General features: G+C 48.1%; 1 protein-coding gene across 1 annotated transcript; it reads right to left on the reverse strand.

Annotated features, from left to right (window-relative positions):
- Nucleotides 1–27092, reverse strand: Gpnmb (glycoprotein nmb). Its single transcript, XM_005087120.4, has 11 exons — nt 26883–27092; nt 19431–19583; nt 18209–18352; nt 16671–16844; nt 14719–14877; nt 14001–14426; nt 7459–7557; nt 6263–6359; nt 5325–5533; nt 1387–1483; nt 1–943 (listed from the first exon to the last, which is right to left on the reverse strand). The coding sequence occupies exons 1-11, from the start codon at nt 27007–27009 to the stop codon at nt 790–792; spliced, it is 1839 nt and encodes a 612-aa protein (XP_005087177.1). The 5' UTR covers nt 27010–27092; the 3' UTR covers nt 1–789.
- Nucleotides 27093–27839: the final 747 nt, after the last annotated feature.

Genomic DNA, 27839 nt, shown 5'->3' on the forward strand with positions numbered 1-27839 from the left:
TCCTCTTAACCCACATTTTATTTTTTTCAGGAAGGAGAAAAAAGAATGTCATGTCTAACATATGGCACAGGATCCTTGATCATTTCCTGTGTGATTTTTCACACAGAAACCGGTAGGAAAAGAAGTGGCCTACCTTAAAAAACCATAGCATACGATTCCACATAGGCACCCTGGCCACACACCCCAGCATCCACCATGAGCCAGGATGTACACAACAGCACACCAACTCTGAGTGCAAGACCAAGTCTCAGCATCACGGTTGCTATACAGAAAAGCACTAAATAAATGTTCCTGGATAAATGAACAGATAAGTATGTCATTCAACTAGACATGAGAAGTTTTCACCCTGATAAAGTAATCACACCAGCTTATTAGTCTTTAATGAGTATAACATGTATACACACACACTGTACAAAAAGCTTGTATTATCTTTCTGTCAGGAGCTCAGGCACTTTCATTTAGATGGAGGCTGGTCTTCAGGTCAGGACTAGCACATGGTTATGTAGCCTCCTCTCCCGGTTAACCCAGAACCTTCAGGAGCAATGTCCTTCCCCTCCCTCTTCAGACACAGCGTGTGCATCCTAGTTACAGTGTGAAAACCAAGACACAAATGGGAGAAAACACTAAGACGTGTCATCCCTTCTCTAAAATGCCATGCAATGAACCTCCTAAACCATGGTACATACTTTACAACAATCCTTCGGAAACAGCAGTTACCAGTGACATGTTTCTGCTCGGCTCACGTAAACACACGGGAGCGGGCCCCTGGTCAGAAATAAGGCTGAAGACTTAGGGCATTCCTGGCTCGCTGTGCAGCAGCGGATCCTTCTCCCGGTTTCCCTGGGAGAACGGGGCTTTCGCGTGGCTGAGGAGAACTCTTAGGCTTTTGCTTTTGACCGTCTTCCCGGGGCCGTTTCCTATGGGCTTGTATGCCTTGTGTTTTCTGAAAACAACACGTTGGACACAATTTTTAAAAACACCGTCAGCCGAACGAAATTCCTTTCTACAGTGTTTTTCATGCCAGGTGCAAAAGAGCTAACCATCCAACCCAGTCTGTCGCTTGGGACACCCCCACATCTTAGAGGAGTACAGCTAGTTTCTCTCCAGGCAGGAAGTGCCCACTTTGAGGTTTTGTTAGACATCACATAAACACAATTCTGCCAAGTTACTGACATCTGGCAGCACTTTAGGGTTTAAAACAAACAAATCCAACACCACAGTAAAATGAATAGGTCCCAGTTTGGTACTCATGGTTCAGTGGAAAAGTTTCTTCTCATGCACAAATATTTAAATGGAAAAAAGAAAATGGCATGTTCGTGTGGAAGAATGCTACTTGCCTTTGACTACCCGCTATAGAGATGTGCAGTATTAAAATGAGAAACTTACTTGTATAGCAAGATACCGGTAACCATGGTGACAAACAGGGCCAGGCAGCTGATGGAGATCAAGGCACCATTCGACATTCTCAGAGGGGAGGCTGGGTCTTAAAGCAGAAGGAAACCCACGTGAGCTGCGTTCGTTCGGTGGGAGGACTTGTGACACCGTTGAATGGGAAGGGGCTCTGCAGCACTCCGGGCTTTAGGTTTCCTTTCCCATTAAACGATATATATGTAGACCGTGGGTTGAGCATACATCGGCAGGCATGGAAAAATGTCACAGTCTGGTGACACCCTCTCAGGACTCTGCTGAGCCGTTGGCACCTGGGTGCTGGCAGGCTCTTCGGCTCCGCTGTGCTGGCCTCTGGCCTCATCTCACCCTGCATGCCTGGCCCTGTGCTAAAAGCCCCGGAATTCTGTGAAACCCACATGGCCCCTGCTGGGACTTCCCTTCACCTTGGGCTTCCACGATTCTGGTGCCTTTCCAGCATTCCTGAGGGCACCAGCCAGCCCTTCTTGTCATGACCCTGCCTGCCTCTTCCTATTCCTGGGTCACGCGGCGTCATTATTTCCTTTCATGTCTCTCCTGTACTGCAAGGGCCACAAAGGCAGGGACTTCGTCCTCTCTCTTCTCTGTAACCAGCAAACCACTCACTTCTGTGTCCACCCCATGTATCCAGGTAGCTAAGCTATCTCCAGCTGTTTTGCCCCAGCCGCTCTCCACCCACCAGGCTCGTCCTAGGAGGTCCTCTTTGTTCACTGAGGCTACTCTTAAAATCGTGTCTTCACTGTGTGCGCGTGTTGTGGAATTTTACTTTAACCGTGCAGAGGTGTGTTTGTGCTCCATCTCTTTAACGGTGTAAGGATGGATAGGTTACATTTGCCTATGCCGCATTTGTTGAATTACATAGGATGCGTTGCTTTTTCACCTTGTCTGCCTGAGGCACCTGATTGGTATAATAAAAAGCTGAACAGCCAATAGCTGGGCAGGAGAGGGATAGGCCAGGGCTGGCACACAGAGAGAGTAAATAGGAGGAGAAATCTAGGCTTGAGAAGAATGAGAAAAAGAAGGGAAAAGAGAACAAGGAGGGACTGCCCAGGGCCAGAAACCAGGCAGGGGCCGGCCAGACACCAGAGAGAGCAGGGAAGTAGACACACAGAGAGAAGAAAGGTAAAAATCCCTGAGGCAAAAGGTAGATAAGGAGAAACAGGTTAATAAGTTAAAGGGAAAAAACTAGCCTAAGTGAGCCTAAGCTAGGCCAAGCATCCACAACTAATAAGCCTCCACCTCATGATTTGGGAGCTGCTTGGTTCAAAAGCCTGGTACATTCGTGTGAGATCTTCTCACCCGCCAGGGCCTCGTCCTTGCTTACAGAGTGAAGCTTCAGCGACCCCAACAGCGGCCTAAGCGTGCTCTCACTGGTTAGACTTAGGTCTTAGTCAAGGAGGTCCTCACCATGACGGCACCACTGAGTAGCAAGACTTGTCCCCACACCCCACCTAGGGTGCTCACCGCTGGCCTCACCTCCCACTCCACACCCACTCCTCCCTCCTCTGATCTGGCTGTGTTCCTCAAACCGCCATCTTGCTAATGTGTTTACTGCTGTGTTAATCTAAGGCTGATAGATGTTCCGAGTTCTGACCTAACTGACAAGTTCATAGGTGAGCAAATGCCAACGTCTTACAAGGATATTTTGTAAAAAGACGAAAACCAAGGGGGCTGGAGAGATGGCTCAGTGCACCAATTGCTCTTAGAGGCTTTGGGTTCTCTTCTCAGCACCTACTAACAGTAACTGCAGTTCCAAGGGGATCTGCTGCCCCCTTCTGGATTCTGCAGGCACTGTAGCCATGTGGTATACATGACACACACACACACACACACACACACACACACACACACACACACACACACACACACACACCTCCCCCCTGAGTTTCAGCCAATCCCAAGCGGCTTAATTGATTGACTCCAGGCCTCAATGAGAAGCAGTCCGCGATGGCTATCCCTGGGTCCTGGCAGTCTTTGCAGGGTGCTGTTCAATGGGGGCCTCCTTTGAATCTCTTCTGACTCCAGAGTTGCTCAGTTTTTAAACTGAATTGGTCTAAACATTTTCCTATAACATCTGTCATTGCTCAGGAAAGGGGGTCTTCTTGTTTTGTTCATTAGCCAGTGTAGACTTCTATCCTGTGCAGAGATCTGTGCTGGGCAGCAAAGTGGACAGCTGAATGACCACAAGCCACTAACAAGAATCTCAGCTTAAGTGTCAGGCATCAGAGGACTTTCATTTGAACTATGACTAGTTCAGAAATTCTGATTTTGAAATTCAAGTTACCAAGTTAGAAGACTTACTGAATTACAGTTTTTTTCTTCTGATTTTGTGTGTGTGTGCGTGTGCATGCTTACATGTGTGCACATGTGTGTGTGAGTGTGCACACCCTTACATGTGTGCACATGCTTGTGTGAGTATGTGCACATGCTTACATGTGTGTTCATGCTTGTGTGTGCAAGCTTACATGTGTGTACATGCTTGTGTGTATGAGTGTGTGCACATGCTTACACGTGTGCACTTGTGCATGTGTGGCAATGAAGGACAGCTGCAGATGTCATTCCTCTTTGGCTTGGAATTTGGCCATGTATGTTAGAATAGATGGCCTGTGAGCTCTCAGGCCTGTCTCCACTTCCCATTTGACCATTGTTGGGAGTGTGGGGTACAGTACCACTCCTAGCTTTTTATGGGTTCTGATGATCTGAACTCTGGTCCTCATGTTTGCAAGGTCAGCATTTTAGTGACTGAAATCTCTCTCTCTCTCAAGATTTTGCAATGGGCTATGTTCAAGTGGTCCTTGAACTTGCAACTCTTCCTGAGTGTTGGGAGTATAGGCATGTCCCACCATATCCCCTCAAATTTCTCTCTTTTTATTTATTTTTTCTTATGATGTTTGAGGTGGAACCCAGGGCTTCATGGCCTCACCCATGCCAGGAAAGTACCCTACCACTGTGCTCCACCTCAGTCCCCTTTACTTGGTTTTTGACAACTGGTTTAGGCCATCTAAAGTGATCACTCACTGGAACAAAAATCACAGATGCTAATAGTTAAACTTACAAACCTTGCAGGAGATCAACAGTTTGCCAGCACAATGAAACAAAATGGAGTAAGCTAAGATGCTTTTCTTCTTTTTGGTTTTTTGAGACAGGGTTTCTCTGTCTAGAACACTTGTTGTTCTAGAACTCTCTCTGTAGACCAGGCTGGCCTTGAACTCACAAAGATCCGCCTGCCTCTGCCCCCTAAGTTCTGGGGTTAAAGGTGTGCGCCACCACAACCCAGCAAGCTAAGATCCTAAAGATAATTCTGAAAGACATGGAGTTGGGGCAGCCCTAGCTCCACAGCTCCTGGAGGTCAGGACAGGGAAATAGTCAGAGCCATGGCTGTTTTCATTGCATCTGTCTCCTCCCCAGCTCCCCGGCAGGTGCCAGTGTGCCCTGTCCTGGAGGAGGCAGGATGCTTTTGCAACCTTGTTCTTAAGACAGGCTTCTTTCTTTCTTTCTTTCTTTCTTTCTTTCTTTCTTTCTTTCTTTCTTTCTTTCTTTCTTTCTCTCTCTCTCTCTCTCTCTCTCTCTCTCTCTCTCTCTCTCTTTCTCTCTTTCTTTCTTTCTTTCTTTCTTTCTTTCTGACAAGTCTCACTATGTAGACTTGGCTGCCTGGAACTCACTCTGTAGACCAGGCTGGCCTCAAACTCACAGAAATCCACCTGCCTCTGCCTCCCGAGTGCTGGGATTAAAGACACGCACCACCACGTCCAGCCTACTACCAGTTCTTAAATCCTTATTAACAAGAATTCAAGGAATCTTGCTGTGAGATGAACATTGCTAGTGAAGCCTTTGAGGGCTTTCCTATTGGGTGTATCCTGCAGTAGGAAACGATCATAAAATTATAAAGCAAACCTCACCTTTGCCAGGGACAGAGATCAGGGTGCTGGTGAGGGCCAGGCTTGCGTCATCACCCAGAGTGAAGTTCACACAGTACATGCCAGGCCCACTGAAGGCTCTTCTCACGGAGAGCAGGCACGGCTGGCCCGTGTGCACTGGACTGCAGACCCTGTTCTGGGCTGCCTGGCAGGTGGGGTCGGAGGTGATGGTACAAACTTCCGTGGGGGTGCTGTGACATGGAGCAGGGGGAGACACACAGATCACAGGAGGAAGGAAAGAGCGCAACGCCGGGGTTTGTGGTGTTGCTGGTATTGAGGGGTCTTGCTGTTTTTGAAACGGGGTGTCACACTGTTGGCCTGGAACCCATGGTGATCCTCCTGCCTCAGTTTAAGTGCTAGGATTATAGGCATAAGACAGTGTACATGCCTTTGTAATAGCAGTTTTAAACACAGGCTTTTTGCTTTCCTTTCCTTTTTTCTTCTCTCTCTCTCTCTCTCTCTCTCTCTCTCTCTCTCTCTCTCTCTCTCTCTCTCTCTCTCTCTCTCTCTCAGACAGAGCCTCATGTCGCCAGGTTGGCCTCAGACTCACTATGCAGTTAAAGATGGCCTTGAGCTTCTGATTGTCCTGCCTCCACCTTTAGAGTACTGTAATTACAGGTGTGTATCCCATGTTCTGTTTTATGCAGTGATGGGGATCGAACCCGGGGCTTTGTGTATGCTCAGATGCCCTCTACGCTGGCCCTCCCCCCACTCACTACACAGTGTATGTTCCCCTGCCTTTCTTAGCCTCTTGACTGCTGGGATTACAGACGTGCACCCCTTCTCCCACACCCAGCTCGTCTGAGGTTTCTGATGTGTAGGATCTTGAATCAGCTTCAAAGGGATGACTAGAGGCCAAGCCCTTTATTCAGACTTGGGGTCCTCACTTGGCCCTTTGTCTGGCACGGCACCGTACTTACGCCCCTTTGCAGGTCACGATGAAGTCCATCAGGGAGTCATCAGGCTGTGGCACTGGGACATCTGCTACCTGGATGATGTTGACTTCTAGGATTCCCTCTAGTAAAACAGCCACCATAGAGAAATGTTAAAACACAATGGAAACCATTCTGCCATAGACTCCTGGGTTGAAATCCCAGCTCTGTTGTAGTGTGAGGGGGCAAAGCCTCTATTGGAGATGTGATCGGCATCCTTATGGAGAGACCCCAGGGAGCCCCCTTGTCCCCTCTGCATGTGAGGACCCAGTAAGGGGGTGGCCTTCCGTTAGCCAGGAAGTGCTCCTCGCCATCACCAGATCTGACATCCAGCCTTCAGGACAGCAAGCAATGGACCCCACTGTTACATGCTCCCAAGCCTACATACCCTACTACAGAAACGTAGACAGACTGAGAGATGCCCCTTAACAAGAAGGAAAGACAAATAGTGACAGCCTTCTTACTAAACAGGAACCCACCAAACATGGGAATTTATCCCCAGAGTTTTGCATTCATGTCCACGCAGCATTTTCATAGTCGCAGGAACCTGTTCTGCCCAAGATTCTTTGCTCTAGAGCCTGGTGCATGCTAGGAGGTGGCACCCCTTTCTGGGAGCTGGCTTAGGAAAAGATGACTGGGCAGATGCTGCCCCCACGTCACAGGGCGACCAGCTCCTGTGTCATAGGTGGCTGATCCTGTTCCCAGAGACAGTGCACAGCCAAAGCTTCTAGCTCTGTCTCCAGAAACATGGATGCCCAGGCTGGGCTGTGGCGCCTCCTGTTTTGTCTGCTGGGACCTTGGGGCAGTACCTGAAGTGTGCAGCCCCGTGTGGTGGCCGGCTCATTCCCCTTTACAGGCAGAAAGGAGTGACTTTGTGAAAGTCACGGTGGAAAAAAGGGGCACTCCATGCTGGCTGTCTTTCCCCCAGCCATTGAGGCTCTGGAGGCTCACATGGGATCCAAGCCCAGGCTCTTCGGCACATGGGCTGCCCCAGGGATGAAGCTCCACTAGCAAGCATGAGGCAGGCAGGTGGGTGAGCGGAGCATGGAGACCACGAGACGTTGCTGTCCACGTTTGCATCACCTTGGACAAGACAGGCGACCCTGCTCCCTCATCTCTACCCTCCCAGGGTTAGCAATGCGAATGGGTGGCGTCCTTCTCCATTGCTCTTTAGCCTTCCTTACCTACAACAGTGACGGTGGCTCTGAAGTAACCGTATCTGTTTATCTGGCAGTTTTCACCGGAAATGCCACTCAGCTCCATGGGGTTGTCACCTGTAGGCACTAAAAAAGTTCAAGTAATAAAGGTTTAAAATAAATAAGGACTGGGAATGTAGTGGAGGCACCATGATATAACAAAAAATAAAGTCGTTTGCCCGTCTGTTCTTTATTATTTTTGTTTTGGTGGGTGTTTATCTTTTTCCAGACAGGGACTCATGTAGCCCAGGCTGGTCTAAACTCACTATATCGCCCAGGCTGGCCTTAACTCCAGATCTTATTACCCCTGCTTTATGTATTTATTTAATTATTTATTTTTGTTTTTGTTTTGTTTTGTTTTTCGAGACAGGGTTTCTCTGTATTACTTTTGAGGCTGTCCTGGAACTCACTCTGTAGACCAGGCTGGTCTCGAACTCACAGAGATCCGCCTTCCTCTGCCTCCCGAGTGCTGGGATTAAAGGCGTGCACCACCACCGCCCGGCCTACCCCAACTTACTACTTGGTATTGTAAGTGTGAACTGTCATGCCGAAGGCACCATCTGCTCCTACCTCCATCTTCCCTGTAGAAGAAGCCAGGCATGATGGCACATGCCTTTAATCCCTGCACTCGAGATTGTGGATCCAAGGCCATCCCAAGTTCCAGGACCAAACCAAACCAAGCATCAAGAACTCCAGAGCTTATAAATTAAGGCAGAAATTTGAAGCAAATGTGTGTAGATTCCTATAGACGTAGGCATTCTGGCCATGTATGTCCATAAAGAAGCTGTAGGGAGGTTAGCGAGCAGAGAAAGCCCTGAGTGAGTGAAGTCCTAAGGGAATGTGTGTTGTTGACATGGGCACAGCCAGATCAAGGACCCAAACTCCTCAGATCCGTGAGAAATGCAAAGCCTTCCTCAGAGGTCCAGGCGTGAGTGCTGACGGTGTGTGCAGAAAATGCCCACCAGAGCTTACTCCCCCAGGTGCGTACAGCCTGAGGCCTGTCCCCTACAAGACTTCTCCTACTGAGCTAAGCCATTTGTCTGCAATAACCCTGCGTCTCTCTTCACCTGTATATAATAAGCACGCTGAGCTTTGACGGTGCTGGGGCTTCTCTGTCAGAGAGACCAGACGACCAGACCCCAGCTTTCTGTCTAAGTATGCATCTGTCTGTCTTTTCTTCTTCCCTCGACATCTAATCCGGTCAAGTCCCTGGAGGCAGAGCAAGGACTCAGCGGTAGTATCTCCTCCCTTTCTGGTGGAGCTGGCGATGGGAACCAGGCGAGCACTGGGCTGCTGAGCCACACCCAAGTCCAAAGCACAGCCCCAGACATTTTTAAACTCAGGAAGCCAATGAAAAGTGGAAGCCCTATGAGGGTCCATGAACAGGTCATGGTAGAGAAGTCTCCTTTCCACTTGGATGCCAGTGTCCTGGCCTTCACACAGCTCCCCTCGTTAGTTCCACACGCCAGCTCCCCTCGTTAGTCCACATGCCATGCTCCCCTCGTTAGTCCACGCCATGCTCCCTCCCCTCGTTAGTCCACATGCCATGCTCCCCTCGTTAGTTCACACGCCAGCTCCCCTCGTTAGTCCACGCCATGCTCCCTCCCCTCATTAGTTCCCACACCACTTAGCTCATCTTTGCTTTTATCTGCTCAGCAACAAAGCAGCTCATATTACTGTCCCCCTGGGTCGAACAATTTAAACTGAACTGAGATAAGGCGCATGCAACCTTCTCTGCCGTGTGTGGGGTTCATGCCCTCTATCCCAGTACACAGGAGGCTGAGGCAGAGGGATCGCTGTGAGCTTGAGACCAACCTGAGCTGCATAGTTAAGTTGGGTTACCATGTGAGACCTTGTCGTAAACAACAAAGCCAACCGAGGTGTTTTGAGTGAGATGACTTTCCTAAGTCCTAAGTCACAAGGCATTTGAATACTTGGTCCCCAGTGTCTGTCTGGGAAGGATTAGAAGGTGTGGCCCTGTTGGAGGAGGTGTGTGGGGTGGGGGGACTTGAAGTTTTTGTGTTTTTTTTTTTTGTTTTGTTTTTACGAGACAGGGTTTCTCTGTATTGTTTTTGAGGCTGTCGGTCCAGCCTGGCCTCGAACTCACAGAGATCCGCCTGCCTCTGCCTTCCAAGTGCTGGGATTAAAGGCGTGTGCCACCACTGCCTGGCCGGGGGGACTTAAAGTTTAAAAAGTTTCTTATCATCCTCAAAGTGCCCTTTGCTTCCTGTTTGAGTTGGCAAGTCAGCTGCTGCTCTAGTAGTGACCTGCCTGCTGCTGCCTGCTGCCCGCTGCCCGCCGCCTGCCTGCCATGCTTCCCATGATTATCGTGACGGGCTCCTGTCCCTCTGAAACTGTAGCCTCCAAATGAATCCTTTCTTCTATAACTTGCCTTGGTCATGGTGTTTAATCACAGCACCACAAAAGTAACTAAGACACCAACCAACCACCTAACCTACAAACAATAGCCAAAACAAATAGTGCAGATCAATCGCGCAGAACGCAGCTCCTCGTACGGCTACCACATATGAAGTACTTCTCAGTTACTGGTTCAGCAATGCAGGAAACGGTAATCCTTTCCCTATTTGGGTAAGCAAATGTATAAGAACAAGGTTTTAACATAAGACATGAATAAGTAAGAAATAGGAAGAAACCACATTTGATAAAGTGTTGGTCATGCAAGTATGCAGACCTGGGTTCAGATCCCCAGCACCCACATAAAGCTGGCTGCAAGCCTGTAATTCCAGTGCTGGGGAAGCAGAGACAGGAGGACCTCTGGGGTTTGCTAGCCAGCAAGTCTAGCTGAATAGGAAAGCTGTAGGTTAAGTGAGAAACTGTCTCAAAACTAGGTGGCAGACAATTGAGGAAGACACTTGTCATTGGCCTCTGGCTGCTGTGTGTACAAAGACATGAACCGAATCAGTTGTGAATTGAGCAAAGAATCTAATGCCATACAATTTAAAACTTGTTGGCCGGGCGTTGGTGGCACACGCCTTTAATCCCAGCACTCGGGAGGCAGAGGCAGGCGGATCTCTGTGAGTTCGAGGCTGGGCTGGACCAATAGCCTCCAAAACAATACAGAGAAACCCTGTCTCGTAAAAACAAAAAACAAACAACAACAACAACAACAAAAAGACAGTAGGTGTGGTGCACACTTGTAATCCAGACGCAAATTCCTGCGGCTGGCCACATAGTAAGACCCTCTTAAAACAACAGAAGAAAGAAAAAGAGAGAATCCCAGCCCACAACTCTAGCAGAATACTCTTGCTGTATGGGACACCAAGCTGACATTAGGAGCCCCAAGACTGAATAGCCCAGGGACCTAGAATAGAACCAAACATGACTGGCAAACAAAAACAAAAACAAAAACAAATCAGTGATTCCTAATACTGGTCTGATGTTCTGCTACGCTCACAGATTGGTGCTTGGCCCGACTGTCACCAGAGGCTTCACGCAGTGGTTCCTCAGCAGGACAGGTGACCACAGACACCCACGTAGTCTTTCCCGACGGACTCTAGAGCAGGAGGTTGGTCTGTGTGAGGCTTTTAAAAATCCTACTTCTTCCCCTAAGAGCTGTAGGATCCCTTCGTTTAAGTTCTGGGTGAGCAGAATTTAGCCGTCAGTTTGAGTACAGAACCATGACTCTGTTGTATTTTAAAGCAGAATTTCTTTAGGAAAAAGACAATGAAAGTCAGTGGTCCTGCTTTAGGTAGAATTATATAGATGCACATGGGATTTTGCAGGTGTTGGATCTGTAAAGTCAGGATTTGTGAAAGGATCAGTGCAGAGAAATGAAGACCTTAAAGGACGGATGAGAAGAACTAAGTACTCTGATACCCAGAGATTGATGTGACAGGTGCTGACTGTGAATGTAGGAACGTTGTACACAGTGTGAAACCACATGACACGGTAGGATATGTGAGCATGTGTGTATGTGAGTGTGTGAGCGTGTGTGAGTGAGTGTGTGAACTTGTGTGTGAGTGTGTGTGAGCGCATGTGTGAGCGAGTGTGAGTGGGTGAGCTTGTGTGTGAGTGTGTGTGAGCTTGTTTGTGAGTCTGTGAGCGTGTGTGTGAGCATGTGTGTGAGTGGGTGAGCGTGTGTGTGAGTGTGTGAGCGTGTGTGAGTGTGAGCATCTGTGTGAGCTTGTGTGTGAGTGAGTGGGTGAGCGTGTGAGCATGTGTGAGCATGCCTGTGGTGATGTCTAATGTAATACACATGGCATTACATTGATCAGCATGTGTCTTACAAAGGTTGTTCTGTTCCTCAGATTTACTCACAAAGGTCTGAAAACTGACCAAGAGCAACCAGAGAAAGAAAAAATTCTTTAGAAGAATAGGACACGTGTCCCGCTCTCATGATTCAGTCAGCTGCCTAGCGCCCTCTTCACCTTGGCTACGTTTCTTCAGGCCTGGGGTTGCACTTGTTATTTATTTAATTTTGAGCCGGGGCTTCAAGCTGCTGCTTGTTTATTTAGTGTAGTGCTGGGGATGGAGCCCAGGCCTGCACTCAGCTACATTCCTGGAGCCCTAGACTTCTGAGTTTGGCTGAACTTCATCCCGAAGCTACTCACCCCAACACAGGGCACATCCGTAATTGCCAAATAATAAAGTTCAGTAATATGAGCCAGGCCAGTGAGATGCCTCTGTGGGTAAAGAAGTGTGTCATGTGAGCCTGATAAACTGAGTGTGATCCTGGGGTCCCATGTGGAAGGAGAAAAACAATGCCACTCCCCCCATACACCACCACTGCTAATAATAATAATAATAGATACAATTTTTAAAAAGAATACAAACTCACTTATATTGTCTACATAGCTGGAAATGCTCTCTAGGGAAAAAAATCCTTTTATAAATCATGCTTAGCCACCTGGAAGCACATCTGTAAGCCCAGCCCTGGGCTGGGTGGAAACAGGTAGATCCCAGGTGGCTGCCTGGCCAGCCAGCTTAGCTGACACAGCAAGCCCCGGGGCCAGCAAGCTATCCCGTCTCAAAATGTAAGGTTAAAAGCCACAGTGAGCCGGGCGTTGGTGGCGCACGCCTTTAATCCCAGCACTCGGGAGGCAGAGGCAGGCGGATCTTTGTGAGTTCGAGGCCAGGCTGGACCGACAGCCTCCAAAACAGAGAAACCCTGTCTCATAAAAAAAAAAAAAAAAAAAAAACAAAAAACAAAAAACAAAAAAAGCCACAGTGAAAGATGCCTGTCATCAGCTGCTGGCCTACACACAGACTAGTGTGGAGTGAAGTGACCCACACACATACCTACACAACACACACACACCACTAAAAATGGGAAAGTCATGGTTCACTTCTGTAATCACTTGGGACCCTGTTTCTAAGACCTCCCCCACCCCAGCTGCTTTAAGGCATTCTGAGTCAACTATGGTTGAGTTAGTGTCTTTGCACTGAAAACAGACCTCTTCTCTCCTCAGTAAAGCTGAGGGCATAGGGGTTATTGACTTCTGTTTTACAGCACGACATAGGGAGCCTGATAGCAGCAAAGTAGAATACCCCTTAAAACTGGCTTCAGAAAGCTCCTAAAAAGAGCAAGCTGGGTTTATAAAAATATGACTCCAAAAGCCAAAATTAGGCAACTTAACCAGATTTGTAAACACTAAGGCACCTATAACTTATTTAGAATTTTCCAGCTGCTCTCTTGATTTGTAAAGAAGATATACTTGCAGATATACTGATATTTGGGATTAGAGATGTAGCTCACTGGCAGAATACTTGCCCAGCATTCGGTGCGGTGGCACATGCCCGAAATCCCAGCAACCGGAAGGTGAAGGCAGGAGGAGCAGCAATTCCAAGTGGTGGCCCTTGGTGATATATCAGGTTTGAAGCTAGCCTGGGCTATGTGAGACCTTGAGGAAAAGGAGGGGGGAGGGAGGGAGAGGGACAGGAGGAGAACAAGCAAGAAAGAAGGAAGGCGGTTTTCCTAGAGACACTAAGATGAAGCTGTCTGGATGTGCCCGATGCTGTTGCATTTGTAACTGGACTTGGGAATCCTCTAGCTGCTCACCAACAAGCACGTGGGGTGTTTGTTAGTGCACCTGGAACACTGTGCTGCCACCCGGTCAGGTGGGATAGATTTCTATACAGCAGTAACTGAAAGCTGTCTGTGTTTAGTGAAGAGAGGCAGATTGCAGAACAAAGCACATGGCATGAACCCATTTAAGTAGAATCCCAAGTGACAAAACCTATGTGCCCATGTAGAATGTTTGTAAACATGCAGAATAGGATCTGGACAGAAGCATGGCCAGCAACGTCAGGGTGAACGTGGATTGTTACTAAGAGATGTGAATTAATTTTACAGTTGAAAGCATTCTATAAAGGACTAACAGTGGGTGATGAAACCTAACAGCAGCAGGGAAATCGCTACAAATTTGAGGGCAGCCTAGTTTAAATATCAAATTCAAGGCCAGCAGGGCTACTTAGTATCTCAAGCTGATAGACTAAGTTATTTAATAACTAACGAAAGTCCCCACCCCCCCCACCCCACCCCACCCCCACATTACCCAGAAAGTACTCACTTAAAGAGGGGCTGGCTGTTGGCGGTGTGGATGTTGGCGGTGTGGTTGTTGGCCGTGTGGCTGTTGGCGGTGTGGATGTTGGCGGTGTGGTTGTTGGCCGTGTGGATGTTGGCAGTGTGGTTGTTGGTCGTGTGGTTGTTGGCGGTGTGGGTGAAGGGCATGGCCCAGACACTGCAGCTTGCACGGTGAGGTTAAGATTGAAGGTTCCATTGAGCACATATGTATGGTTCAAAGTGTGATTGTTGGAGACAAACAGACCAGTGTTGTCCCCAAAGTTCCACTTGTAGGAAATGGCAGAGTCGTTAAGGAAGTGACCGGGATCATGAATGAGGACATCAAACACGATAGGGAGGTCTCGAAGGAAGGTTTCATCGGATGAGTTCCGGTCATTCTTCTGGAACATGGTCACAAATACAGGGATCTGATCTAGAAGATGCCACAGAAGAAAAGAAGAAAACACATTGTTGCTTGACTGTGAGGGGAGGGCCACAATGATGTGTTCTGGATGACAATTAAAATGAGACCTTCTCCTATATAAACTTCAGGGTGTCTCAGCTGGGAAACAGGTGGGGTGCCACAGGACTCAATATTTCAGCTCTGCTCGGAGCCCAGATAAGTTTTACCCTAACCCAGACACTAGGTGCTGACTGTCCTAATCAACTGTTGTCCCAAGGACCTAATGTCTCGTGGTCTGCAGATGTGAGTTCACACCACGTACCTGTTATCACATAGATGTCTTTCACTTGCGCAATGGGAATGTATACCCGGCCGTGTCTTCGAAAGACAGCCACTTCCATGACCTGATGGCCGAGTGTCATATTGGCTGTGTTTACAGAAACCCGTGCTGAACACCGACCCAGTTTTTGGAAGTACTGACCTGTGGAAGATGGACATTTTAGTTATTGGTGACATGACAAGCTCACTAGACACAGCTGTTTCCGAAAGGCTAGTTAAAGACTGCCTGGAGGAGAGAGCAGGCTGGTTGCTCCAGAGAGGGACGGAGACGCTGCTGGGCTCTATGCAAAACCCGATGAGGCAGCTCTACAGTTGCACGCAGGCAACGCACACAGTCGGTTATGGTGGAAAGAGCTCTTTAGTGGGACAACATAATTAGTTCCTAACTTTCAGAAGAACGCTTTGTTAAGTTTCAATGAAAATTGTTTAATGTCATGGTGGGGTATCTGGGAGTGTTAAAAGCTCTTTATTCACATATCTACATTATATGTGTAACTATTTAAAAAGCAATTGATGTAAGTAGATGAGCAAGGCTCTGCTTAGATCTTCTGGGAGACGGCACCTCCACTTTCTAGAAGCGCTTGTACCTGAAACAAGCAAGACAGGAGAGAGGGAGCAACTGTGGGTCACAGTTGCAAAGGGGGTGCCTCCACAGACACATTTGAGTCACTCCATTTCCCCCTGCGGCCAGCCCTGAAACTCACTGGAGCTGGCCACAGAAGTGGCAGGTCAGTGAATGACAGGCTTGGGGACCTGACTAACAGGGCTATGATGAGAAAGCCAGTTTCCGACAGGTATGCTGTCTGGCCTATTCTGTGCTTGTTCAATGGACTTGCTTGGTTGATGCTGAAGGAAAAGGATGCTTGTGGATAAGGGACAAAACCATTAGAAATCTAGGATTGCTCAATTGGAGCAGATTCTAAATATGCAGTCTCAGTTGACTCCTGATGGTGTGTGTGTGTTTGGTGTGTGTGTGTTTTGTGTGTGTGAGTGTGTATGTGTGAGTGTCTGAGTGTGTGTCTGTGTGTGAGAGAGTGTGTGTCTGAGTGTGTATGTGTGAGAGTGTGTGTCTGAGTGTGTATGTGTGTGTGAGAGAGTGTGTGTCTGAGTGTGTATGTGTGAGAGTGTATGTCTGAGTGGGTGTGCATGACTTTGTAACCCAGGGCTTTTTATATGCTGGGTATGCATTCTACACAGATCCATATACTTGGTACTCTAGTGATGTACTGAGAATACAGCAGCCTTGTTAATAATGATTAATTTTGTCCCTCTTAAAGCAACACGTAACTAATAATGCAGCAAAGTGAGTGAATACCTTTTATGTTCTTGGAAAACAGAAGATAGACTATGCCAGAGGAAAAACAGTGTCTAGATTGTTCCAGACCCACACAGTGGTGTATTATGCAGCCATTAAGACAATGTAAGGAAATTTAAGTACTGTAGTCATATGCTATGACATAAAAATAAAAACGTGTATCCATTATGATCTTAAACAAGAAACAGCAATACTGAAAGCAGCATCATTTCTGGTGTTATTTGTAGATGACTTCTATATTTTGTTTGTACTCTTCTGTTTCCAAATTTCCCATAGAGAATATGCTTCTTTGACGCTCACTAATTCATTTAGAACCCTGACAAATTAGCGAGTAAACAAATGTGCAACCACCTACTGTTCAAGCCAGTATTTTGCATAGTACTGCGCTAGACTAATCTGCTGCTGTGTGAGAGACAGCCAGATTCACTTCCTCCTCATTCCCACCACTCTGTGATGTCCTGCAGACTTGTCGAGGTTAACCAGGATTTCACCTTTCCCTCACCGTTCACCTGAGTTAGCAGAGCCAACAGGGGAGCGGTGCTATTTCAGGAGAGAGTGCAGGAAGACAGTGCTAGGGTGTGATGGAATGTAAGGAGCTAAGAGAGTCTGTAAGAACAAACCGAGTGTGTGAAAGACGTAGACAAAGCCCCCTCTCCTCCTTCCGTGGGGGCGAGGGAAGGGCTTGCGGTCAGGGAACTCGAGGTACTCGCTTTGGCTGGCGTTGCCTTCCCAGTCACCATCTTCTGCCCCTGCTGTCCAGTTGTAGACATATCGGTCAGGAGTGAGTCCCAAATCTAATCAAGAGACAAACAGGTTGACGCATGCTCAGCCCTCAAGCACTTCATTTTCCCAGGACAGCCAGGGTACACGGAGAAAATCTGGTACTTGCTGCTTGCTATGTAGCCCGGGATTGGCCTCAAACTTGAGATTTTCCTGCATCAAGCTCCCAAGTGTGGGAATTACCAGCACGTGTTCCATCGTGGTCAGAATAAGCTTTTTGTTTTTTACATAGATGTTGAGTATAGCAACACACACCTGTAATCCCAGCACTCTGGAGACTGAGGCAGGAGAGTAATGAGCTTGAGGCTAGCTTGGGATAGATAGGAAAAGAGAGAGAGAGAGGAGAGAGAGACAGAGACAGAGACACAGAGAAGGAGGGAGGGAGGAAGGGAGGGAGGGGAAGAGACAATATTAAATATTTACCACTAGATAAATAATTAACCCTCATCCACACAGAATTTCGTGTTGCCCTCAAAGGGATATTAAAACAATAATAATGAGGAACACATACATCACCAGATTTACAGAAACCATGATTGGCACAGGCAGCTCCCAGGGCAGGGGCATCTTGGCTGTTTGAGTAATCTCAGTGGTTATCTGAGCTCTCCAGAGTGAACAGCCCTCACACGAGAGTTTTCCCTGATGTACTTATGCTCTTTTAATTTGGGTAATAAACGTATTTGTTTAAGAGCAAAGCAAGATCAGAGCATGCACCTTTAGCATCTGTACCAGCAGAATATTGTTTGCTTAAAATGTTAGTCAACAGAAGCAAACCTGTCAAATGGGGCCCTGGGTGGTATTGCTTTTGTGGTCAAGCAGGCAAAAATGTGAGGATCTGAGCATAGACAATGTATTCTCTGTCCAGGGGACACGAAGGACAGGCTGGGTGTGACAGTGGAGGAAACAAGTTTTGAATGTGTGTGTATTCCCGGGATGGAGCCCAGAGCTCTGCTTGTTCCAGGCAAGCGCTCGTTCGTGGAGCTTGTCCCATGTCAGTGGTAGAGCTTAAAGGTGTGTGTGTGTGTGGGGGGGTTGGCAAGAGCTGGAACCAGTGAGGGGAAGAGGGACAGGATAGGGAATTGGAGGTGGACATGATCAAAGTCCATGATATACGTATAGGAAAATATTTTGTACAGTAAATATGGGCTAATTAAAAAGGAAGGGAAACCCCACGACCACCACAACTCATGTAGGTTCCAAGGAGCAGAGAGCCAACAATTTGCTAAGGAGGGTTGGGTAGTGTTGGCACTGATGAAGGGCTGGACAGCTCCACACACCCCTTATACCTAGCTGGAGGAGGAGGGGGCAAAGTGGGGTGACGGAGCCCATGAGCATTGGGATCACGGGCGGGGCTCCAGGAGGGAGCCGGCCATCTTACCGTTTCTGCAGTTCTTCTCATAGACGATGTTGCCCTCGGCATCTTCCTTCTGGCATCTGGGGAGTACCAGGTTCACCACAAATGTGATATTGGAACCCACCAGAGCTGGTGAGTCACTGGTCAGAACTGCCTGCACACGGCCTCCTAGGGCAACAAAGAAGGGAGCTCATCCCCCCAGAAGGCCTTACACCAAAAGTGTTTAAAATGAAGTAATATCTGTCGGTAAGGACTGTGCCATCCGTATGCCCCTTGACGGTATGTTAAATTTATTTCCTGGATACCAACCTTAGCTTTCACAGTACAATATCACAGAAAAAGTAAGTCAGAGTGGTTACAGGATTTTTTTTTAATCATGGAAAGAACATTCACTGAAGAACAAAAGGGGTTGGAGAGATGGCCCCATGGTTAAGAACACTGGCTGTTTTCTCAGAGGGTTCTGGTTAAAGCCCAGAACTCACACGGCAGCTCACAATCATCTGTAACTCCAGGTCCAAGGGATCTGGTGCCCTTGGATGACCTCCTTGGGCACCAGGCACATGTGTGGTGAACAGATATACATGCAGACAAAACACAAACATGCATGCGTGCATGCACTTACACATGCACACACATACATTCACACATGCACACATGCACACGCACACATGCATACACATGCACACAATGCACACACGCATGCACACACATGCACACATGCACACGCACACATGCACGCGCACACATGCATACACATGCACACAATGCACACACGCATGCACACACATGCACACATGCATGCACACAATGCATACACGCATGCATGCACACACACACACACACATGCAATCTGCTCTTTGGATTGAGAAGGCACATGTTGAAAGTGTGTAGACTTTAACCTCAAAACCACAGGACTGGAGGCTCAGTCTTTGGCTTGTATGAAACGATACACCTTCTGGTAAGTCACACTTCCGGGGGATCAGGTCATGTGTCGGCTTTTCTGAGGTTGCCTATGCCACGGTAGTCAACAGGTTTGAGTCCAAATCTGCTTGCTCTCTAAAATACTCCAAGAGCTACGAAATGTCTAAAAGCCCAGGAGATATGGTGACATCGAAAGTGAGAATGTTGGGAGGAAGGGAGCTTGCCACATCCAGGGGCTGCTCATTTGCAGCTACAGCACGGTCATTCGTGGGACCCGAGCCCTGGAGTCCAAGGCTGTTGCCATGGTAGTGGATTTCCGACTCACCTTCCCAGGAGTTCTCCCATCTGCTGTCCCTCCTCTTCCACACCGGGTACAGGTTTTCATTCCACTCAGTTTCATCCGAAGACCAGCCACGTAACTGGCTGCGTTCTCTCATGTGACCTGGATACTGCTCATGGCCCAGCACGTCACGAAATTCTATGTCAGTGTTTGGAAAACAAAAGATTTTGTCATTCCATTTCTCATTTAGCACTTCTATGAGAACGGTTGATGAAACTTTTCATTTTAGACCATTGGGAAGCACATGTATAATATAGCCAACGTATCAAGTAAGTAAAGGTGTTTAAAAATGTCTGGCTGGGTGCAGTGTCACACACTCACTATTCCCAGCACTTGGGATGCAGAGCAAGGCAGACATTTGTGAAGCTGAGGTTAGCCTGGTGTACATAGTAATTCCCAGGCCAGCCAGAACTATGTAATGAAGCTCAGAGTTAAAAAAAATCTACTAAGGCTGGTGAGATGTCTCAGCAGGTGAGCTCGCTGGCCACCGAGACTGACAACCTGAGTTCCATCCCTAGAACTCACATAATAGGAGCATGTCCACTGATAATGTAAAGACTTATCCACTGACCTCCACACATGCCCCACCCCAACACAAATAAACACGTAAACATAAAATAAAATAAGTCTACTTAATGTAATGACAGAGATTGTGGATTTGAACCTACCATCTTTATTTTTTCTTACTTATATATTTTGATTTTTTTTAAACAAAGTCTGATGTGGTTCAGGTTGCTCTCAAACTTACTGTGTAGCCTAGGATAACCTTGAACTCCTGACGGGGCTGAGATCATAGGTGTGCACCAAATCTACCTTCTCTTGTAGTTTGGGAGATTGTAACTGGATTCTATTTTATCTCCACCACTGAATTATAAATTATATTTCTTTGTTTTGGTTTGGTTTCTCTAAAGTTTGCTGTAATTCTTTGAGAATCCTTCATAATCTTAAATTGAGTTTCTTGGCTGTTGTTTTGTTTGTTTGTTTGTTTGTTTGTTTTGGTCTTGCCTGAAAACTTTGCTGGTCTTGTGGTCTCTATGCACTTTGAACATTGTAGCAGATTGGCTGAACCTAACCCAGCAGCCATTGCCTGCCTATTCCCCTCTTTTAATCCACTTGGTAATAGATCCTTGTCTGTAACCGATCACGATTTCAAAGGCTCAATGCTCCCGCTTTCCCTGCAGTGTGAGTTGGGGAAGATGATTGTATTCCGGCTTAGGAAAGCTGAGAGAAGTCTGCTGGAGTTTCTGGGAAGTGTTCCTCCTTTACAAAGAAATCACACGAGAGATGGCCTCTGCCTTCTCTCTTAAGGACTGATTTCAGAGGCACAGTAATGGCATGATGCTTGGTCATAACAGCCATGTTTAACCATGAATATGCACATGCGAGGAAAAAGCCAACACATCAGCGGTGTCAGATTAGAATGCTGAAAGAAATAACAACTACCTAGATGACAATTCTGAGTCATTGCTCTGGGGCTGCCTGCCTGTGGTGGTAGGAATAAAAATGCCCCCATAGGTCCATAGGGAGTGGCGCTATTAGGGGGTTAAGGGGTGTGGCCTTGTTGGAGGAGGTGTGTCACTGGGGATGGGCTTTGAGGTTTCAGATGCTTAAGCCAAGCCCAATGTTACTCTCTCTTCCTGATGCCTGTGGATCCAGATGTAGAACTCTCAGCTCCTTCTCCAGAACCATGTCTGCCTGCATGCTGCCATGCTTCCCACCATGATGATAATGGACTCTGAACTGTAAGCCACCCCAATTAAAAGCTTTCCTTTATAAGCACTGCTGTGATCATGGTATCTCATCACATCAGTAGAAACCCGAAGACACTGCCTCCGGGCTGAATGTATAAGACAAAAAGCATCTTTGACTTTTCTGTTCCAGCCCAAAGCTTAACTGTGTGACCTGAGGCAGCCTCTAACCACACAATGTCTACAACTGTTTGCTCATCTGTTCATGTGATCCTGCATCTTTGCCATGAACTCTTGTAGACCAGCAACCGTCCTCATGTCTTAGATGCTGGGAGGAATACCATGAGGTATGGCATTTAGTGGATACTCATACATAGAATCCATCTTGAATGCCTGCACTAACCTGTTTCTTTTGTTCAAGATAGTATCTCTTACATGGCGAGTAGGATGATGGCACAGGATGCTTAGAACTCTGGGTCCCCCATAGTTTAGGCAAATGCTTACGTGTTAGGGAAACTGGGGTACATTCCCTGCCCAGTCTGTGTGTGTGTGTGTATGTGTATGTATATGTGTGTATGTGTATGTGTGTATGTATGTGTGTATGTGTGTATATGCATGTATATGTGTGCATGTGCATGTGTGCATGTGCATGTGTGTATGTGTGTGCATATGTGTGTATGTATATGTGTGTATGTGCATGTGTATATGTGTGTATATGTGTGTATGTGTATGTGTTTGTATGTGTGTATATGTATGTATATGTGGGTATGTATGTGTGTATGTGTGTATGTATATGTGTGTATGTGCATGTGTGTATGTATGTGTGTATATGTATGTATATGTGTGTATGCGCATGTGTGTATGTGTGTGTATATGTACGTACATATGTGTATGTATATGTGTGTGCATGTGTGTGTGTATGTGTGTGTATGTGTGTATGTGTGTATATGTATGTCTATGTGTGTATGTGCATGTGTGTATGTGCATGTGTGTGTGTCTGTGTGTGTGTGTGTGTGTACAACTTCAGGTGCCATCCTCAGAAATGCTGTCTAGAGCTCACCAAATAGGACAGACAGGCTGGCCAGCCAGCCCCATAGATGCCCCTGTTTCTCCCTTCTTTACAGTAAGAGATGGGTGTGTGCCCTGTTTCTCCCTTCTTTACAGTAAGAGATGGGTGTGTGCCCTGTTTCTCCCTTCTTTACAGTAAGAGATGGGTGTGTGCCCTGTTTCTCCCTTCTTTACAGTAAGAGATGGGTGTGTGCCCTGTTTCTCCCTTCTTTACAGTAAGAGATGGGTGTGTGCCCTGTTTCTCCCTTCTTTACAGTAAGAGATGGGTGTGTGCCCTGTTTCTCCCTTCTTTACAGTAAGAGATGGGTGTGTGCCCTGTTTCTCCCTTCTTTACAGTAAGAGATGGGTGTGTGCCCTGTTTCTCCCTTCTTTACAGTAAGAGATGGGTGTGTGCCCTGTTTTTGTGTTTGCCCTGCTGCATATGGAGCTCAGGCTTGTGCCTGTGAGGCAGGCACTGTGCCCACTGAGCCATCTCTTAACCTCTTATTTCTGTCTCAACAGAGAGGCAGAGCAGTGGGAAACAGCATTGTGGGGGGGGGGTCACGTGCATGATCTCGTCGTGTGGAAAGGGTTAAGCTGCCCCATGCAGTCTCACTTTAGAGATGAAGACATCTAGGTCTAGGGAGATCGGCTTCACCAGGGTCATCTTCCGTCTAGGGCAAAAGGAGAGTCACCTCCTTCAGCTCTTCTTCCTCAGATCCCGAGGAAGACGGTTTCTAGAGATGCAGGCAAGGTACAGATAGGGCTGGGGGGTGACCCAGTGTATGGTGCTTGCCTGGCATGCAGGGGCCCTGGCTTTGAACTCCGGCACCACCAGAAAAACAAAAAACAACACTGACAAAACCACACAAGTGGATTCTCTGCTCTAAACTTCAGAAGTCAAAGGAAAATACATCTGGGTGGTGGCACACGCCTTTAATGCCAGCACTAGGGAGGCAGAATTAGGTGGATCTCTGTGAGTTCGAGGTCAGCCTGGTCTACAGAGGGAGTTTCAGGACAGCAGGCCACACAAAGAAACCCTGTATTGACAAAAGAAAAAAGAGAGGAAGGAAGGAAGGAAGGAAGGAAGGAAGGAAGGAAGGAAGGAAGGAAGGAAGGAAGGAAGGAAGGAAGGAAGGAAGGAAAGCACAGGGAGCAGCGGAGGAGCAGGGAAGTCAGAAGCAAACCTGTTCCATCTACCCTTAGATAGTGTGTGCATCTTAGCAGCCATGTCAGGGAGCTCACAAATGCTCCAGCTGCAGGAGATCTGGCGCCCTCTTGTGGCCCCTGCAGGCACCACCTCCTACAATAAAATAAATCTGTCTGAAGAAAAAAAAAAGCCAAAAAAGCAAAAACACACAATAGAGAAAAGACACATTTTAAAAAGCAGCAAGCAGCCGGGCGTTGGTGGCGCACGCCTTTAATCCCAGCACTCGGGAGGCAGAGGTAGGCGGATCTCTGTGAGTTCGAGGCCAGCCTGGTCTACTGAGCGAGTTCCAGGACAGCCTCCAAAACAATACAGAGAAACCCTGTCTCGAAAAACCAAAAAAAAAAAAAAAGCAGCAAGCAAGCCCGACGTTGGTGGCACACACCTTTAACCCCAGCACTGGGGAGGCAGAGGCAGATGGATCTCTGTGAGTTCGAGGCCAGCCTAGTCTACAGAGCTACACAGAGAAACCCAGTCTCAGGGGGGAAAAAACAAAAAGCAATTCAAATTTGAAGACAGGAAAGGACACACGAGCACATTACAGCAGATGTGCAGACATCGGACACCAGAGGGCCATTGATGGGCCTCCCGCAGACCTAGCAGGGTCACCCTCTCTGCTAGTGAGAAGTTGAAAAGGTGAAGCCTTCCTGCTAAACTCTAATTAAAGTCAACATGTCCTCTTTTTCTTATTCTTGAGACAGGGTCTCACTGTGTAGCTCTGGCTGTCCTGGAACTCACTTTGTATACCAGGCTGACCTCAAACTCAGAGATCTCCCTGCCTCTGTCTCCTGAGTGCTGGGATTAAAGGCATGTGCCACTCTGCCTGGCATAATTTGTCTTAATTGTATTCTTTGGCATGAATCACAGAGAAATGAAACCTGTTTTTTTTCTTTTCGTTTCTTTTTCTTTTTGAGACAGGGTTTCTCTGTGGTTTTGGAGGCTATCCTGAAACTAGCTCTTGTAGACCAGGTTGGTCTCAAACTCACAGAGATCTGCCTGCCTCTGCCTCATGAGTGCTGGGATTAAAGATGTGGGCCACCATCAACTGGCGAGAAATGAAACTTGTAACCACACAAAAATTCACACATGAGAAATTCATAGCATCTTTACTCGGAAGAGCCCAACTTGGAATACCTCGAGTGCCCTTCAGTGGGTGGGGGTTAAAGTGGTTATGTCCTGACCATGAACTACTTTCTACTCTGGAAAAAAAAGTCTATTGATGCAGCAGCAATATCAATACATCCCCAGGAAACTAAGAGAAACCCCAAGCCAATGTCTAAAAGAACACACTGTAAAATTCCGTTGTGTGGCATCCTGGAAATAATGTAATAAATAATAAGACTATTTAAAGGACAGATTCCTAGTGGAACTGGAGCTGGGTGGAGGAAGGTATTTGGTTTTAAAAGGGCATGGGATTGTTGTGGTGGCGCTGGGCATGTTCCATACTTCGTTCGACTGTCTCCTGGTCAGGAACTTGGCTGTGATATTTGGTTGTGTTTTGTCCAATTTTGCCCTCAGGCAAACTGAGTAAAGGTTATATTGGACCTTGTCTGGATTATTTCTTTCAATTTTGAATGCATGCACAGCTGTCTGAAAACATAGAAGCTCAACTGAAAACCAGATAAGCCCAATAGCAAACAAACTTTAACGTCGGGCTGGGTCTGCAGGGGGATGGCAGTTGAGCGTTCCCCTCTTCACTCGGGCTCCCTGACATCTGGGCTGCTCACTCCCTACCCTAGAAGCGCTTCTCCCGCCTCCTCACCATAGAAGTCAGGATTGCCAACTCCTACAGGTCTTCTTGCTCCTTGTGTCTGGAATGTTTAGTCCAGACTCAAGGATGAACCCAAGAAAGCCCGGGGCTTTGAGACAGATTGACAGCCCTGTTATTACATTTCTGGCGTTTTGTTTGGTTGTTTTTGTTTTGTTTTTCCGAAGCAGGGTTTCAGTATATAGCTCAGGCTGCCCATGAACTCACCATGTACACTAGGTTGTCTCACGGAGAGATCTATTTGCCTCTCCCGAGTTCTGGGACCATCAAAGGTGTGAGCCACTTAGCCTGGCTTTGGCTGCTGTTTTACTGAGTAGAGCCTGTGGGGTTTTGGTGAGAGGACTTTAATAGCTGACTTCTATTCTTCCTCCAGGCTCTTAAGAGTCTGTCCGCGGGAGGTTCTCGGGGGAGTAGGGGAGGGGGGCGCTCAAATCAGTTCTTAAGAGTTGCCATTGGGTATGTGTTCTGACCAGGCACCTTTGCTAGCCGATCTCCCAAGACTCTAGAACCCACTTTTGCAAAAGAGGAAAAGGAAACTTAGCGAAGCGAACTCACTCGTGGTCCAGCCTAGCAGCCGGCACGAAACTAACTCCGTCCTACTCCACACTCTGGCAGGAAGGACAGCGGATGAGGTGGCATGCACCCCCTTCCACCTGCATTCTGGGTGACCCAGGGCGAATTCCTGGCCCTCTCAGTGGCAGGGTTTCTTATCTGGGGAAACCCAGATCACGAGGTCCGATTCCCTCGCTTTGTGAAGGCGACACAGCTAGACACAAGGTGGGACATCCCACTTGGCACCCCTCAGACTGCTGTCTCTGAGTTTGAAGTCCAAACCCAATAGGGCGGGGCACCCCTAGTCTAGGGCGTGCCGGGCTTCGAGCACTCGGGCCGGGTTGTGGTGGGACTGGGCCGCTTGCCGGCGTGCGGGGCGATCTTCTGGTGCAGGGTTCCCAGCTGTTCCACTCTGCCTGACCAGCCAGGACGACCTAAGAGAGGGCCTGGTTTGCACGACAGGAGGCAGGGAAGATACGGTGGCCCGCTCCTCTGGAACTGTCCCAGGTCACCGAGGTGGAGTTGGGGGTTGCCCGGGTTGGCTGGGAGCCAGGTGGCCTCACTGGGGCTCAGGGAAGATGCCGGTTCCGGCTGGTCCCTGTCCCCTGGAAATGAGGTGGAGTGGCTCTTTTACACACTAGTTCTGCTAAGCACAGGACAGCCACACCCCGGCGGGGACAAGTGGGTGTGCTGTAACACTGCTCCTCCCGCGCTGCGCACCAAGGATGCTGGACCAGGATGCCAAACTCTGGAAGACGCCACTGCCACTGACTGGGCTTTGGTGGGGCGCCTGCCACAGAGCCCACCCAGGGTGGAGGCAGCTCGTCCCTCGGTATCCTCACTGGAGCCGCAGTGTGTGCAGGGGGTAGGATTGGGGAGCTCTGCAAAGTTAGCAAGAGCCTCATCTAAGAGCTGCGCCCTGTGAGCGGGACGCAGACGAGGGTGGTTTGGGAGACTTGCTTTATTCTTGGTTGTACAGGCTGTACTCCCGCTTCCAGCTACAATAGGGTCAGGGCGGAAAAGGCTTCCAGTGGCCGCGTGACTTTTGTTCTCTATGAGCCCCACGCAAATAACACAGTCCCCGCATTCGAAACAGACCCCCAAACTCCGCACGAGGACCCCCTACCCATCGCTTGTACCAGCCAATGCAAACGCCCGGAGAGGGCGGGACTCACGCTTGGCCTCCTGGAGCGGCAGTCCCGAAGCCAGCAGCAGAAATCCCAGGACCCCGAGGACACTTTCCATGCTGAGTCCGAGCGCCCCGCAATCAGTCAGGGCCTGACTCTCACTCCCCAAGCCCATGCACCAGGAGTCACGGTGTCAGCCTCCTTCCTGCACCCCGCTCCGTTTTTATGAAATACCGGGCCTGGGAAAGATCATGTGATGTTTTAAGCAGTGTGGCTTGATCTCTCGAATTCCACCTCTTATGAACTCGTGCTCATGACTCACTGGACTCTGGCGTCTATTTATTGACTTCGGATGCACGGTATTTTCATTTTGTGATTCCACATTTGCTTGTCTCTTTTCTTTTCTCCCCCGCCTCCCCTTTCCCTAGCTTAAAGGGAACTTCCTAACACCCTATTCTGACATTCTGCCTTCTTGAACCTTGTGGTTCGGCCCTTGTTTCCCTGCTCATAGGACACATCTTTCCAGAATTTGGGCAGCAGCCACCAGCTAGCTCGCCCAGGGCAGGCAGACACCAAGCTGTCATTCCAATTAGATGCCACTGTGCTATAAATACATGGATACAAACATTATGTGCTGGGTCAGAAATTGGGAGGTAGGGACAGCCCACAGGCTTCAAGCGGTGGAGAAATGTACCACACAGTCGTTTATGACATAACCACTGGACTCCATAGTATGCTCAGAACAAACTTCACCATTTTTGGTATCTGCTCTCAGCGTTTGTGTGTGTTATATAACTTCAGGTGGACTGTGTGAAGCATACTGCACATTACCATATAGCAAGCATTGAGTGTAGAAACAACCTTGTCTGGAACATAAATTTCGCACACTCAAGTCATTTCTGTTTAGACAATGTGGAAGTGTGGCAATGTGAGCCTCTCACTGGTGTGATGGTCTCTAAGGCACATCCCTACGGCTGTTTTCGGGGCAAGGGAAGTCCTGGTTAT

This window comes from Mesocricetus auratus, unplaced genomic scaffold (genome assembly GCF_017639785.1).
Source record: "Mesocricetus auratus isolate SY011 unplaced genomic scaffold, BCM_Maur_2.0 Super-Scaffold_100676, whole genome shotgun sequence".
NCBI lineage: Eukaryota > Metazoa > Chordata > Mammalia > Rodentia > Cricetidae > Mesocricetus > Mesocricetus auratus.